This window comes from Haematobia irritans, chromosome 1 (genome assembly GCF_050003625.1).
Source record: "Haematobia irritans isolate KBUSLIRL chromosome 1, ASM5000362v1, whole genome shotgun sequence".
Classification (NCBI taxonomy): domain Eukaryota; kingdom Metazoa; phylum Arthropoda; class Insecta; order Diptera; family Muscidae; genus Haematobia; species Haematobia irritans.
The window spans coordinates 180249733-180264959 of record NC_134397.1 but is presented as its reverse complement, the minus strand read 5'-3'; the positions used below and the strand labels follow the sequence as shown (position 1 = coordinate 180264959).

General features: G+C 34.0%; 1 protein-coding gene across 1 annotated transcript; it reads left to right on the top strand.

Annotated features, from left to right (window-relative positions):
• Positions 1-11240: 11240 nt before the first annotated feature.
• Positions 11241-13405, top strand: mRpL1 (mitochondrial ribosomal protein L1). Its single transcript, XM_075292214.1, has 3 exons — positions 11241-11547; positions 11611-11920; positions 12728-13405. Exons 1-3 carry the CDS (start codon positions 11351-11353, stop codon positions 13319-13321), a joined length of 1101 nt encoding a protein of 366 aa, XP_075148329.1. The 5' UTR covers positions 11241-11350; the 3' UTR covers positions 13322-13405.
• Positions 13406-15227: the final 1822 nt, after the last annotated feature.

The following is a 15227-nucleotide window of genomic DNA, read 5'->3' as shown; positions in this document are numbered from 1 at the left end:
CCACTGCTCCACGTGGCAAACAAATGTATGTTTCTGTTAAATAATGTTATGTTTGCATGGGCTCGTGGGCGCTGCAAACTATGCTATATAAATGTAACTTAAAACGATAATTATCTACTGGTGACTATAACAGCTACGTAGCCCAGTGGATAGTGTGTTGGCTTACAAACTGTATGGTCCTCGGTTCGATTCTCCGTGCAGGCGAAAGGTAAAATTTAAAAAATTTATAAAAGTGAATAATTTCTTCAACATTATTTGTATTACAGAGAAAGGTGCCAATAACTAAAAAATTTCGTGGAAGTGAAAATTACGAGTATGTTAGGGAATGAGCACAATCGTGTTTGGGAAAAATTCTTCCAAGCATATAATATTTTTGGCTCAAAATGCTTCCAAACATATAATATGTTCACATAAAACAAACATATTAATGTTTCGGCAGTATGCAATAATATATGTGCTTCCTGCAAAATATGTTTGGAACATATGTTAAAGAAGCGATTTTTTTTGAGGGTGTATAAGCGTATGTCTATAAATCGACACTTTGTTTAATTTCCATTTTCCCATATAAGATATGGATGGTAAGTTGAAATTTGTAGGACATATTTGGACGATGTATGAAAATGCAAAGCTCTGTTTATTCCCATTTTCATGAAGATCCATTGGTGCTATGTTAGCTAACGATTTTTTAAATTGTACTGTGGACATGTCTGTCATTTTGCCTACTTAACTGCTGAAAAAATTTCCGTTAAAGTTAACCAGAGAGAAAATTTATACATTCCAATTTACATTGTGATAAGTGGCAGTTAAAGCCCAATAGAGCAATATAAGAAATCCATTAGGGCTTTGCTGATGAAAATTCCGTGTGTCGTTGTTATCGGTTGTTTACATTTTGGTCTCTTAAAGAAAGACACAATTAGCGAAATTCCCGCTAGCCATAAGAAATGCTTTCCTAAATTTGCTAACGAAAAATTTGTGAAGCGTTGTTGATTTTTTACATTTTGCTCACATAAGAAATACATTGTAAAACTGTGTTATCGGAACGTAACAGTAATTTCTACTAAAGTTGCGTACCACCCTTTAAGAAATGCATTATAAAACTGCGTTATCGGCATACAAACTAATTTATTTATATTTATTTATTTGTGGTTATAACCAGGGCTGTGGAGCCGGAGTCGGAGTCTTGCAGTCGGAGTCTGAAGATTTTGCTGGAGTCGGAGTCGGAGTCGTAAAAATTTTGCTCGACTCCGGCTAAACCAAATTTTTCACTTCACATTTTTTGTAACTAAGCAAGTTTTTACGCAAATTAGTTTCCATTGTGTTATTCATTCGATCAATGTACAGCATGATTGCAAATGAAAATCAACTTCCAATTACGGCTATCTTTTTATGTTTCCTAGAATGTTAGACGATCCATTTTAATGCCCATATCAATTTATTTGAAATATTTCGAACAATCGAAATTATTTTTTTTAATTTTATTTCAAGGCTATATTCATATGTGGAATATTGACAGAAAAATTTTTCAAAGCCGTTTTTTTTATAGAAAATTTTGTCAAAATGTTATTTCTATAAAAAGTTTTGTCAAAATTTTTTTTCTATAGCAAATTTTGTCAATATTTTATTTCTATAAAAAATTTATTCAAAATTTTATTACTATATAAATATCTTTTTTCTATGGCAAATTTAGTCAAAATTTTATTTCTATAGAAAATTTTGCCAAAATTTTATAGTAATAGATTTTTTTATTAGAAAATTTGGTCAAAATTTTATTTCTATAGAAAATTTAGCCAAAATTTTATAGTAATAGATTTTTTCTTTAGAAAATTTGGTCAACATTTTATTTCTATAGAAAATTTTGTCAAAATTTTATTTCTATAGAAAATTTAGTCAAAATTTTGTTTCTGTAGAATATTTTGCAGAATTTTATTTACTACACAAAAATTTTTCTAAAATTGTATATTTATTGATAATTTTTTCAAAATTTTATTTCTATAAGAAAAAATTGTCAAATTTTATTTTTATAGCAAACTTTCTCAAAAATGTTTTTCTTACTCACTGCTCACTGATACTCACTGCTACAAAAATGTATTCAAAATTTTATTACTATAGAAATTTTTTTTCTATATAAAATTTAGTCAAAATTTTATTTCTATAGAAAATTTAATTTTGTTTCTATAGAATATTTTGCAAAATTTTATTTCTATAGAAAATTTTGCAAAATTTTGTTTGCCACACTATTTTTTTTAATTGTATTTCTATTGACAATTTTTTCAAACTTTTATTTCTAAAAAAAATTTGCCAAATGTTATTTCTATAAAAATTTTATTCAAAATTTTATTTCTATATATTTGGTCAAAATTTGATTTCTATAGAAAATTTTTCCTAAATTTTATTTCTATAGAAAATTTTGTCAAAATTTTGTTTCTGTAGAAAATTTTGCCTAAATTTTATTTCTATATAAAATTTTGCAAAATTTTATTTACTAGACAAAAATTTGTCCAAAATTGTATGCTCTCTGATACTCACTTGTAGAAATGACTCAAATTTTCAAATTTTTCAATGAGTGAATCATAAATGCATTTTTGCGAAATTGTCTAAACAATTATAAATATTTTCCAAATATTGCCCGAGATTTTGTAGAAGTCTGATTTGAGATTTTATCAAAATGTAGATCTAAATACAAAGTTGTGCAGAGTATATTATAATCGGCCCGCCTTCCCTTGCATTTTTATTTTTTGTTAAAATTGTGTTACGTCCCATAACGTTAGTTTTAAATTTTAAGTACATAGATTTTGTAGAAGTATATACAATTTTGCCTAAATCGATTCAGATTCAAATTCATGCATATGGGAATATAAACCTTTATATAGCTCGCAACAAATTTAAAGGATTTGACGTAGTATCAATAATTTTGGTCCACAAATACCTATACTGTTGGTATCTTCTCATATTATGATGGGTATTTATATCATTATTTTATTTATTAAACATTGCCCTAAATTTGAAATATAGAGTTCAATTGGCATCTAATGTGAAATTAAGACCTTTTTTTTTGCACACATAAATAAATACGATACTTTATATCGATCCACTTACGGTACCCCCACAATAGAACTACAAATTAGTGGTATTAAAATCAGATTTGGTTATATTACCCGGAGTCGACTCCGGAGTCGGAGTCGAGCTGATGAAAAATGCTGGAGTCGGAGTCGGAGTCGAGCAAAATTGGCTCGACTCCACAGGCCTGGTTATAACAGCCTAGCACATCAAGATATTAATCTTATAAATTAATTAATTTTTTTATTGAGCTTTAGATGAATTTCCGTTTGTGTTTCTATTCAAAGGCTTCACCATATAAATAACCGATAAAAACGTTTTGATTACGTCAGTAGCAGAGTGTCCAAGTAACATTTTTAACGGTTTTCAGTATTTTCAAAGTTGAAATCAGATGTGGACTAACTGTCATCAGCATAGTGAAAAAGTGCTGTACAGGGTGATTTACCAAGTAAAGGGCTAATTTTTTTAGGTTTTTAAGCCACGCTACACGAAAGTAGCTTTTCGGCATTTTTGTCCCAGTAAAGCGCCTTCTTGAGATGATCGATGCTTTGCTATTTTTTAGTGCCAACCTTACTCTCTAAAATGTCCCAGGCACAAAATTCCAACGGGGTGAGAACCGGAAATTTTGGTGGCCATTGTACGGCAGAAATAAAGCAAAGCACCTGCTTGGTGGACGCGTGCTGAGTGCAATGGTGCTGAATCCTGTTGGAATGTCCACCGACTGTGGCCGATATATTTATCTGCCTAAGCCTTCAATACTGCCGTTAGGATAACAGGTTGGCTGATAAGTCCCCGGTCTAACAAAGAAAAACACATTTTTTGTCAAAATTCGTTTTTATACCCTCCACCATAGGATGGGGAGTATATTAACTTTGTCATTCCGTTTGTAACACCTCGAAATATTGCTCTAAGACCCCATAAAGTATATATATTCTGGGTCGTGGTGAAATTCTGAGTCGATCTGAGCATGTCCGTCCGTCCGTCCGTCTGTTGAAATCACGCTAACTTCCGAACGAAACAAGCTATCGACTTGAAACTTGGCACAAGTAGTTGTTATTGATGTAGGTCGGATTGTATTCCAAATGGGCAATATCGGTCCACTTTTACGTATAGCCCCCATATAAACGGACCCCCAAATTTGGTTTGCAGACCCTCTAAGAGAAGCAAATTTCATCCGATCCGGCTGAAATTTGGTACATGGTGTTAGGATATGGTCTCTAATAACCATGCACATCGGTCCATAATTATATATAGCCCCCATATAAACCGATCCCCCGATTTGGCTTGCTGAGCCTCTAAGAGAAGCAAATTTCATCCGATCCGGCTGAAATTTGGTACATGGTGTTAGTATATGGTCTCCAATAAGCATACAAAAATTGGTCCACATCGGTCCATAATTATATATAGCCTCCATATAAACCGATCCCCATATTTGGCTTGCGGAGCGTCTAAGAGAAGCAAATTTCATCCGATCCGGCTGAAATTTGGTACATGATGTCAGCATATGATCTCCAACAACCATGCAAAAAGTGGTCCACATCGGTCCATAATTATAAAACAGCCCCCATATAAACCGATCCCCCGATTTGGCTTGCGGAGCCTCTAGGAGAAGCAAATTTCATCCGATCCGACTGAAATTTGGTACATGGTGTTAGCATATGGTCTCTATGATCTCTAACAACCATGCAAAAATTGGTCCACATCGGTCAATAATTATATATAGACCCCATATAAACCTATCACCAGATTTGATCTCCGGAGCCTCTTGGAAGGCCAAAATTCATCTGATTCAGTTGAAATTTGGTACGTGGTGTTAATATATGGCCTCAAACACCAATGCAAAAATTGGTTCATATCAGGCCATAATCATATATAGCCCCCATATAAACAGATCCCGAGATTTGGTTTTGTAGCCACTTGGAGGACAAATTTCATCCGCGTCAATTGGTACATTGTGCTAGTATTTATATGGCTGTTAACAACCATGCCTAACTAGGTCCATATCGGTCTATAGTTATATATAGTCCTCAGATAAATCGATCCCCAATCACACAAAAATTGGTCCATATCAAGTTTATAATTGTATATAGCCCCCATATAAGTGACTCTCATATTTCAATTCTGGCTCTCTACGTACCGTGCAAAAGTCCATATCGATTCGTAATTATTTGTAGACTTACCTATACATGCCTTTTTGTCTAATATATACCACGTATGGACTAACTCACAATTTAGAAAACGATGTTAAGAAGTTTTAAGATAACACAACCTAAGTAATTCGATTGTGGATGACAGTCTTTCGCAAAAGTTTCTACGCATAAGATTCGGCCTGGCCGAACATAAGATTCGGCCTGGCCGAACTTACGGCCGTATATAAAGGGTGATTTGTTAAGAGCTTGATAACTTAAAAAAAAAAAACGCATAAAATTTGCAAAATCTCATCGGTTCTTTATTTGAAACGTTAGATTGGTCCATGACATTTACTTTTTGAAGATAATTTCATTTAAATGTTGACCGCGGCTGCGTCTTAGGTGGTCCATTCGGAAAGTCCAATTTTGGGCAACTTTTTCGAGCATTTCGGCCGGAATAGCCCGAATTTCTTCGGAAATGTTGTCTTCCAAAGCTGGAATAGTTGCTGGCTTATTTCTGTAGACTTTAGACTTGACGTAGCCCCACAAAAAATAGTCTAAAGGCGTCAAATCGCATGATCTTGGTGGCCAACTTACCGGTCCATTTCTTGAGATGAATTGTTCTCCGAAGTTTTCCCTCAAAATGGCCATAGAATCGCGAGCTGTGTGGCATGTAGCGCCATCTTGTTGAAACCACATGTCAACCAAGTTCAGTTCTTCCATTTTTGGCAAAAAAAAGTTTGTTAGCATCGAACGATAGCGATCGCCATTCACCGTAACGTTGCGTCCAACAGCATCTTTGAAAAAATACGGTCCAATGATTCCACCAGCGTACAAACCACACCAAACAGTGCATTTTTCGGGATGCATGGGCAGTTCTTGAACGGCTTCTGGTTGCTCTTCACTCCAAATGCGGCAATTTTGCTTATTTACGTAGCCATTCAACCAGAAATGAGCCTCATCGCTGAACAAAATTTGTCGATAAAAAAGCGGATTTTCTGCCAACTTTTCTAGGGCCCATTCACTGAAAATTCGACGTTGTGGCTCGTTAGTAAGTCTATTCATGATGAAATGTCAAAGCATACTGAGCATCTTTCTCTTTGACACCATGTCTGAAATCCCACGTGATCTGTCAAATACTAATGCATGAAAATCCTAACCTCAAAAGAATCACCCTTTACTTGTTTCTTCTTCATATGGGGCCGTTTTGCCACTCAGCCGACTGTCGATTGGACTCAGGAGTGTAGTGATGAGCCATGTTTCATCCATTGTCACATATCGACGGAAAAACTCGGGTGTATTACGAGTTAACAGCTGCAAACACCGCTCAGAATCATCAAAACGTTGATGTTTTTGGTCAAATGTGAGATCGCGCGGCACCCATTTTGCACAAAGTTTTCGCATATCCAAATATTGATGAATGATATGACCAACACGTTCCTTTGATATCTTTAAGGCCTCCGCTATCTCGATCAACTTCATTTTACGGTCATTCAAAATCATTTTGTGGAGTTTTTTGATGTTTTCGTCGGTAACCACCTCTTTCGGGCGTCCACTGCGTTCACCGTCCTCCGTGCTCATTTCACCACGCTTGAATTTTGCATACCAATCAATTATTGTTGATTTCCCTGGAGCAGAGTCCGGAAACTCATTATCAAGCAAAGTTTTTGCTTTCACCGTATTTTTTCCCTTCAGAAAACAGTATTTTATCAAAACACGAAATTCTTTTTTTTGCCATTTTTTTTTCACAATAACAAAAGTTGCTTCAAAAAAGACGCTCTATCTCACAAACTAATTGACTTACAGACGTAAAATTTTGACACGAATCATTTGAAGGTTGGTACTATATAAAAATAATATGCATTTAATACTAGCGACGCCGTCTCTGTATCAGACCGGGGACTTATCAGCCAACCTGTTATTTCCCGATGATATTGGGTATTGATTAAAACTCGGTTGATGAAAATGAGCGGAAAGAGACTATCGGCCGTTACGGCGGCCCACACCTGTACTATCGGCAATGTTTGCCTTCCGGTGCCCAGTCGAAGGTGTACATTTTCAGAGGACCTCTTTGGTCAGTAAATCCGATTATTTTGTTTGTCACTTCTCATCGGAGAAAACAAATTCGGTAACCAGACACATTTGTGCATGCGAAATAGTTCCTTGGATCTTTCCAGTCTAACCGGTTTTATGGATCTATAAGCTGGTTTTATTCCCAGCTCTTGCACTATTCCACTTGAATTCCATCACGAATAACTTTATTTGTGAATGTAATAGACCAAAAGGGTTTTGTAAGCTTGTAACCGATATAATAAACTGTCTCTGGAATAACTCTGTCAGCTGTCAGGCGAGCGGTTTGGGAATTATAGTAACCAGAAGTTGGTTACAATACATATATTATAATAATTCAGTTTTTTCATAGTGCTCGGAATGCACTTATAGCGGAAATTCGCAAAAGGAAATGCGTATTTTAAAGTCACAATCCTAACGGACATCTAGTGATTTCTCGCCTTTGGCGATTTTATTTATATACACAGAAAAAAATTTCACGAAAATTTTTCCAATTAAAATTTTAATTGAGTTTTAAAAAATATTCAATTAAAAATTTAATTGAATCAACAAATTTTTTAATTGAAACTAAAATCAATCACACACAAAAAAAATTTTCTGATTCAATCACGAAATTAATTGATCCAATTAATTTTTTAATTGAAATGTCTTCAATCACAGAAATGATATCAATTAAAAAATTAATTGAAGGGCAATTAAAAAATTAATTGATCCAATTAAAAAATTAATCGATACTATTAATTTTTGTGATTGATTTTTGTTTCAATTAAAAAATTTGTTGATTCAATTAAATTTTTAATTGAATATTTTTTAAAACTCAATTAAAATTTTAATTGGAAAATTTTTTTCTGTGCACGAAAATTAATAGTATCAATTAATTTTTTAATTGGATCAATTAATTTTTTAATTGACCTTCAATTAATTTTTTATTGTGATTGAAGACATTTCAATTAAAAATTAATTGGATCAATTAATTTCGTGATTGAATCAGAAATTTTTTTTGTGTGTATATATTTATTTATTTATTGCGAATTCGATAAAAAAAGACGGACTTTAGAGAGAGTATTTATTTTATACAAAATATAGTCATATTTACAAAAACAGAAAACTAGGTCTTTCCGACCAAAATTTCACTTTACATTTTCTCTCTAAAATAAAGTCTCCTACCCCCAACAACTTTGGTAAAGTAGATTTGTTCCCATTGCCTAGGGATCTATAAATCGAAAATCGATTATTCGAATATTGGCATGAAAATCTAAAAAAATCGAAATCGATTATCAACCTAAAAATAATCGCAAAATCGATTTTAGATTTTCGACTAATTTTTAATTTTGACGATCAAATATAGATTTTGGATTTTCAACTATTTTTTTAATTTTGACTTTCACAAATCGATTTTAATGTTTTATTCATTGGTTTAAATTGAATTGAAATATGCCTATATGTAAGGAATTCTATTACCAATAAGAATAAAAATTCTGATTTGATTAAATAAAATATGAAAGTGTTGGAAATGAATCCTTTGTGATTTGAATATCCTTCAATTTATACCCCCAGGCCCCAGGAATGAAACATGGCCACAAATTTGGGGCGACACTTCATTATGTTGGGGAATAATGATAAATGATTTGTACATGTTAACAATTTTATATTGAACCTTTTAAAAATATAATAAACAAATTAAAAAAATTAACACGTTTGACCAGAACACTAATTTTTGTCATTTCATACCAACTATTGTTGATAACACTCGAAAAAAGACAAATAGATTTCATAAAATTGATTATTTTGTATAGTCATTATTTCTATGAAATACGATTATGAAAAATCGAGTATTCGAATTTTGATTGGTAAATATAATCGAAAATCGATTTTTGATTAAAAGTCAATAATCGAAAAGTCGAAAAATCGATTATTGGTTTCTACTATAGATCCCTACCATTGCCATTGGCAATAGGTATATTAGAAATTTAATGAAATGAAACGACATTCAATGGTCGAATGGTGGCTTCTAACGGACATCTAGAGATTTTTCTGTGGCGATTTTATTTATAGTAACTTACATTGCAAATTCGATAAAAAAGACGGACTTTAGAAAGACCAATGGAGCGAAATTGTTCGTCTGCGGCGCTTTTATTAATAGTAACTTAAATTGCGATTAAATTTCTTTTATACAAATTGTAGTAATTTTCACTTTACATTTTCTTTCTAACCCTGCCAGCATTTCAAAGTTCCATTTCATCCTCATCCCTACCACAGACTCGTATGTGACACTGCAACAATCCCCAACTGTGATATTATTTTGCCATCACTATTCGCATGAAAGTATTTTGCTATCACTATTGCTACAAGAACCATTTTATATTTTGTTAAACACCAAGCACAACTAGCTTCTTATAATTTATTTAAATAAGAATGATAATGAAGTGCTGAAAACATAGTTATTTCGCTTAAAATTGTGAAAGGTATATTGGTGAATAATTTTTGACATTCCAAATGGAATAAAGTGATAGTTTTTCAAATATTTTTCCAGACACGCTGCCTCCATTGGGAATAAAAGCACGCTACAGCATGTAACTTGCAACTTGTAACTCAACATCAATCTTTTATTAATGCATAAAAATATGTTAAATGTGATGTGATAGTCGTATAAATGTTATATTTATGAGAATTTATAAATGTTTAATAAAATTAATAAACCTCTAAACAATCGTGTTTTACTTCACCACAATGATTCTTTTACAACTATCTTAAAATGCACTTTGTCTGATTGTTTGAAGGGACTCTTATTGGCGTCCTTCTAAATGTATCCAGAAGGACACCTAATAATTGCACTCATGCGATATTTTTTTGTAGTAACTTGGCGTGGTACAACTTCTCAATAGTGACGGCGCTTTTCCGAGGAGTTTTGGATATCGTATACGACTGTTTTCGACGTAGTGGGGATTCTCAGAAGCGCCCCCCAAACTCAAAAAATGTTGGCAGGGAAAATACAGTCTCCTACCCCCAACAACATTGGTAAAGTCCCTAAAGTTCATCCTCATCGATACCAAAGACTCGTAAGTGCCACTACAACAATCGCCAACTGTGATGGGGGAACCGTATCAAAAAAAAAGTACGAAATTCACATGAACGTATTTTGCCACCACTGTTGTTACAAGAGCCGTTTCAAATGTTATGAAACACCAAGCGCAACTAGCTTATTATAATTTATTTAAATAAAAACGAAAATGAATTGCTGAAAACGTAGTTATTTCGACAATTTTCAACTTTCCAAATGGAATAAAGTGATAGTTTTTCAGATATTTTTTCCAGGCACACTGCCTCCATCAAGAATAAACACTAGCAGAATTGCAACTTATAAATCAACATAATTCCATTTTTAAGGCATTATGTTCAATGTGTATTTATTCGTATAAATGTTATACCTGGAATAATTTATAAATTTTTATTTAAATTAATAAATATCTAAACAACGGTATTTTATGTTACATGACCACAATGGTTCTTTTACAACTATCTTAAAATACACTTTTTCTAATAGTTTGAAGGGGCCCTTATTGGCGTCGTTTTAAATTTATCTAAAAAGGCATCTAATAATTGCACTCATGAGATACTTTTTTGTAGTAACTTGGCGTGGTACAACTTCTCCATAGTAACGGCACTTTTGCGAGGAGGTTTGGATATCGTATATCACTGTTGTCGACGTGATGCCCAGAAGTGCCATCAAATTCAAAAAATGTTGGCAGGGGACATTCAATGGTCGTATGGTGGCTTCTTTCATTCTTTCGAATTAGCACCGGCATTAAAGTTTTATTATTTCAAATTCCTTGTTCAAATCATTGCATTTACTATACTTTCGAAATATGTGCGATATCGACGTAGCGATAATTGATTTCCATTTCTAAAATGGTGATGTATATGAAAGCTACTTACTATGAAAACTCCTAATTTTTTTATTAGAAAAACAACCCTGTCACAATCAACTGTTGTAACAGCTGATCACCGGTTATGTAGTCGAGTTTTTACATTCAACATTTTTTGTAAATCTCGATTCTCGTATTTTTGTATAAAACGATTAAAAATAATACAATATGTTATCATTATTGAGCAGTTCCATGCGAACTTTGGTGGTACGCCAACAGATTACTGGTAATGCTGTGCGTACATTAAATACAACTGCAGTTTGTGAGGCAGCTAGGAAGGGAACACGCGAAAAGGCTCGTAAGAAGAAAGTTAAAGTTGAAGTGAAAAAAGTTGGATTTATTCCCCATAACGAAAGAGACAATAAGTAAGTATTAGCATGCACTTCGTATACCCTTAACGCTATATATGGAATTTCTTGCATTGCCAGATTAAATATACTACGTGAAAATAAGCATGTGGACGATTCTTGGAAACAAGTGTCAACAGACAATTGTTATATTGGAAAATACTATCGTTGGCCAGTCTATACAGTGGCTGAAGCTATACAATGTCATCGTGAGACACATCATCCCTCCATGTACAATGAACCCAATGCTCCCCTAATTGTCCACGTTGAAATGAATATGAAAGCGGAAAAATCGACCAGATTTGTGGATAATTTTCAGCGAATGGCAATGATGCCAAATAAATTTGATCATGGTGAAGAGAGACGGATATTGGTGTTCACAAAAGGAAATGTAAGTAAATGAAAATATGTCCATGACCATATGTATCAAACAAAAAAGTAAAACATAAGGAAAATGTCGCATTGTCCATACACAGTGAGGTTAAATTCAAAGTGCAACAGAATCCCCCGTTTTCGGACCATATTCTTCAGGTAAAATCTGCTGTTTCGACAGTTCGTCGGTCTTCTGTGTGTTCCTGTGGACTCAGTACACGCCTTCTTCGGACCATATGCTGCAGGTAAAATATGCTGTTTCAACAGTTCCTCGGTCTGCTGTGCGTTCACGCCGACTGTCACAAAACTATTGAGAAACTCGCTCAAATTGCGTATGCGCTGCCTCGAATACCTGAAAACGTCGAAAACGACCGAAGTACAAAACGTGGTATCCATAGCGCCATGAACATTCTTAATCGGCAGGTCGTCCTTGCATTACATTTCTAATTCAGTCTTTGCTGGATTTACTATTGATATTTGATGTATTGTATTTTAATTTTGTCTTAACTGCATTACCACCGTATGTCACCACTTTAATTCATTATTTTTTCTAACGAGAGCAATAATGTTTATAGCAATATAAAAAGACGGAAGTGCTCCTGGATACTTTCTCTGTATCAGATACATTCATGGTCTTATGGTGCTTAAAATACGCCTCTTAGTTAAGAATTTCCTAGTAGATAGTCAATCGCTCATTTGGACTCTGAAAGAAAGAAATGCTCGTCAATATTTAGATATACCCAATTAATGATGATCCAATTTTATCTCTTATTTTTTGTTTTAATATTGCCATCCATTCGTAATTCACACTTTTTCCTCTTTCCAGGATGAAATAGCCGAAGCCCGACAAGCTGGGGCAACTTTAGTTGGTGGCGTTGAACTTATCAAGGATATTACAAACGGTGAACTTCTACTCACAGACTATCAATATGTTATAGCACATCCAAATATATTGCCCGAATTAGTAGCATTGCGTGGTTTAATGAAACGTAAATTTCCCAATCCTAAATCGGAAACATTGGGAACAAATCTTAGCGAAATGATACGTCGTTTTTCCGATGGCATAAGCTATACAGCAACCAAGGATGAACATCAACAAGATTTTGGCTTAATTACAACAACCATAGGTACATTAAATATGGACGCCAAACATTTGGAAGAAAATCTACGGTCACTTCTAATGGATATTAATACCGTGAGACCGAAACGTGAAGGCAAATTTATAACACGAGTCTTGCTAAAAAGTCCCCCAAGTCGTGAGCAATTGAAAATTGATCCATTTTTATATGTGCCAGAAATGTATGAAAAATCAAGCAGTGGTAGCGTTAAGAAATCGACCAAGAGTACGGTAATTGAGAATAACGAGGATGATGACGAAGACATTGAAGTGGAGAAAAAGAAAGCAGCTTCCAGTAATTAAATAATGATCATTTTTAAGTCATGGATGGATTTATGCCAATGCACTACCAAATAAATATTGTTGATAAAACAAGTTATTACTATATACAGTGAAACCTACATTTCGTTGACATTTAGGAGGAATCCAGTTTTGGATGGGGGTTTATTTTTTATACCCACCACCATAGAATGGTGACGGGGGTATAATAAGTTTCATTCCGTTTGAAACATATCGAAATATCGATTTCCGACTATATAAATTATATATATTCTTGATCATGGAGAAATTCTAAGACGATATAACCATGTTCGTCTGTCTGTTGTAATCACGCTACAGTCTTCAATAATGCAACAATCGTGCTGAAATTTTGCACAAACTCGTCTTTTGTCTGCAAGCGGGTCAAGTTCCAAGATGGGCTATATCGGTTCAGGTTTTGATATAGTCCCCATATAAACCGACCTCTCGATTTGGACTTATAGAAATCGTAGTTTTTATCCAATTTGCCTGAAATCTTGAGGTATTTTATGACCATAAAGAGGTGTGCCAAAAATGGTGATTATCGGTCCATGTTTTGGTATAGCCCCCATATAGACCGGTTTCCCGATTTTACTTCTTGGGCTTCTAGAAATCGTAGTTTTTATTCAATTTGCCTGAAATTTTAAATAGTCTGTTATTTTAGGTTCACAAAAACGTGTATCGGATTAGGTTAGGTGGCAGCCCGATGTATTAGGCTCACTTAGACTATTCAGTCCATTGTGATAACACATTGGTAAACTTCTCTCTTATACCTGAGGGCTGCCCGATTCCATGTTAAGCTCAATGGCAAGGGACCTCCTTTTTATAGCCGAGTCCGAACGGCGTTCCACATTGCAGTGAAACCACTTAGAGAAGCTTTGAAAGAAATGTCACCAGCATTACTGAGGTGGGATAATCCACCGTTGAAAAACTTTTTGGTGTTCGGTCGAAGCAGGAGTCGAACCCACGACCTTGTGTATGCAAGGTGACTTTGTACTCCGGATTATATTATGAGTAAGAAAGAAACCAATATTCAGATGATGAAATGAAAAGAATAAAAACACAAATGGATTTCAGATGTGTGGAATAGTCTTGGATTTATACCAGTATGGATCGTAAATTTCAACAGAACAGAGGTTTTTTAGTTTCTGCGGAAATTATACTTTGACATTGTTTGACAATGTAGTTTAGTCAATGTATTGTTTTAAGCTGAAATCAAAAAAAACAACAACAATGATTAAAGAACAAAAACCAACAAAACAAAACGAATGCAAGAAAGAAAAGCACGCTCAAAATAAAACCCAGCCAACTTTTCGCTCAAATCGATGATTTAATGGTGGCAAAGGAAAAGAGAGATGTTTGTACGAATTTATTTCGGCATAAGCCGGCTATCAATGTAAAATCAAAAAACAACAACAGTGGTGAATTTATGTTGTTATCAAAAGGCATGAATATAGTAAACGTATCGCGCTGATTGTCCACTTTTAAAGAGGTGTCCGGTTTTCAGAATGTCCAAGTTTGTGAAATTTCAAGACATGAATTAAAAATCAAACTTTCGACCAATCGATTGTTTGTATAAAGATTAGATTCTTTTTTTTATAATCTGCAATTTCTCATAGTTTGGATGATCCGAATGAGTTTGAAATTTTGCTCTCTATACTAGGCAATTTGGAGAAGTCGATTATTAAATTTTTGGAATTTAAGACTTTCAATTTTTTCGAAAATCGATTTTTCCTGTACTCCAAATTGGATGTCGACTTTTAAATTTTGAAAAACTTACTCCTACAGGATTATTTATGCAATATGATGGTAACCGAAAGTTCAGAGTCGAATATGATCAATTTATGAAGCACGGTAACCCAAGAGGAAAAATTCGAACCAGCCAAAGTTCCGTTAGACTGGAAAATCAGAA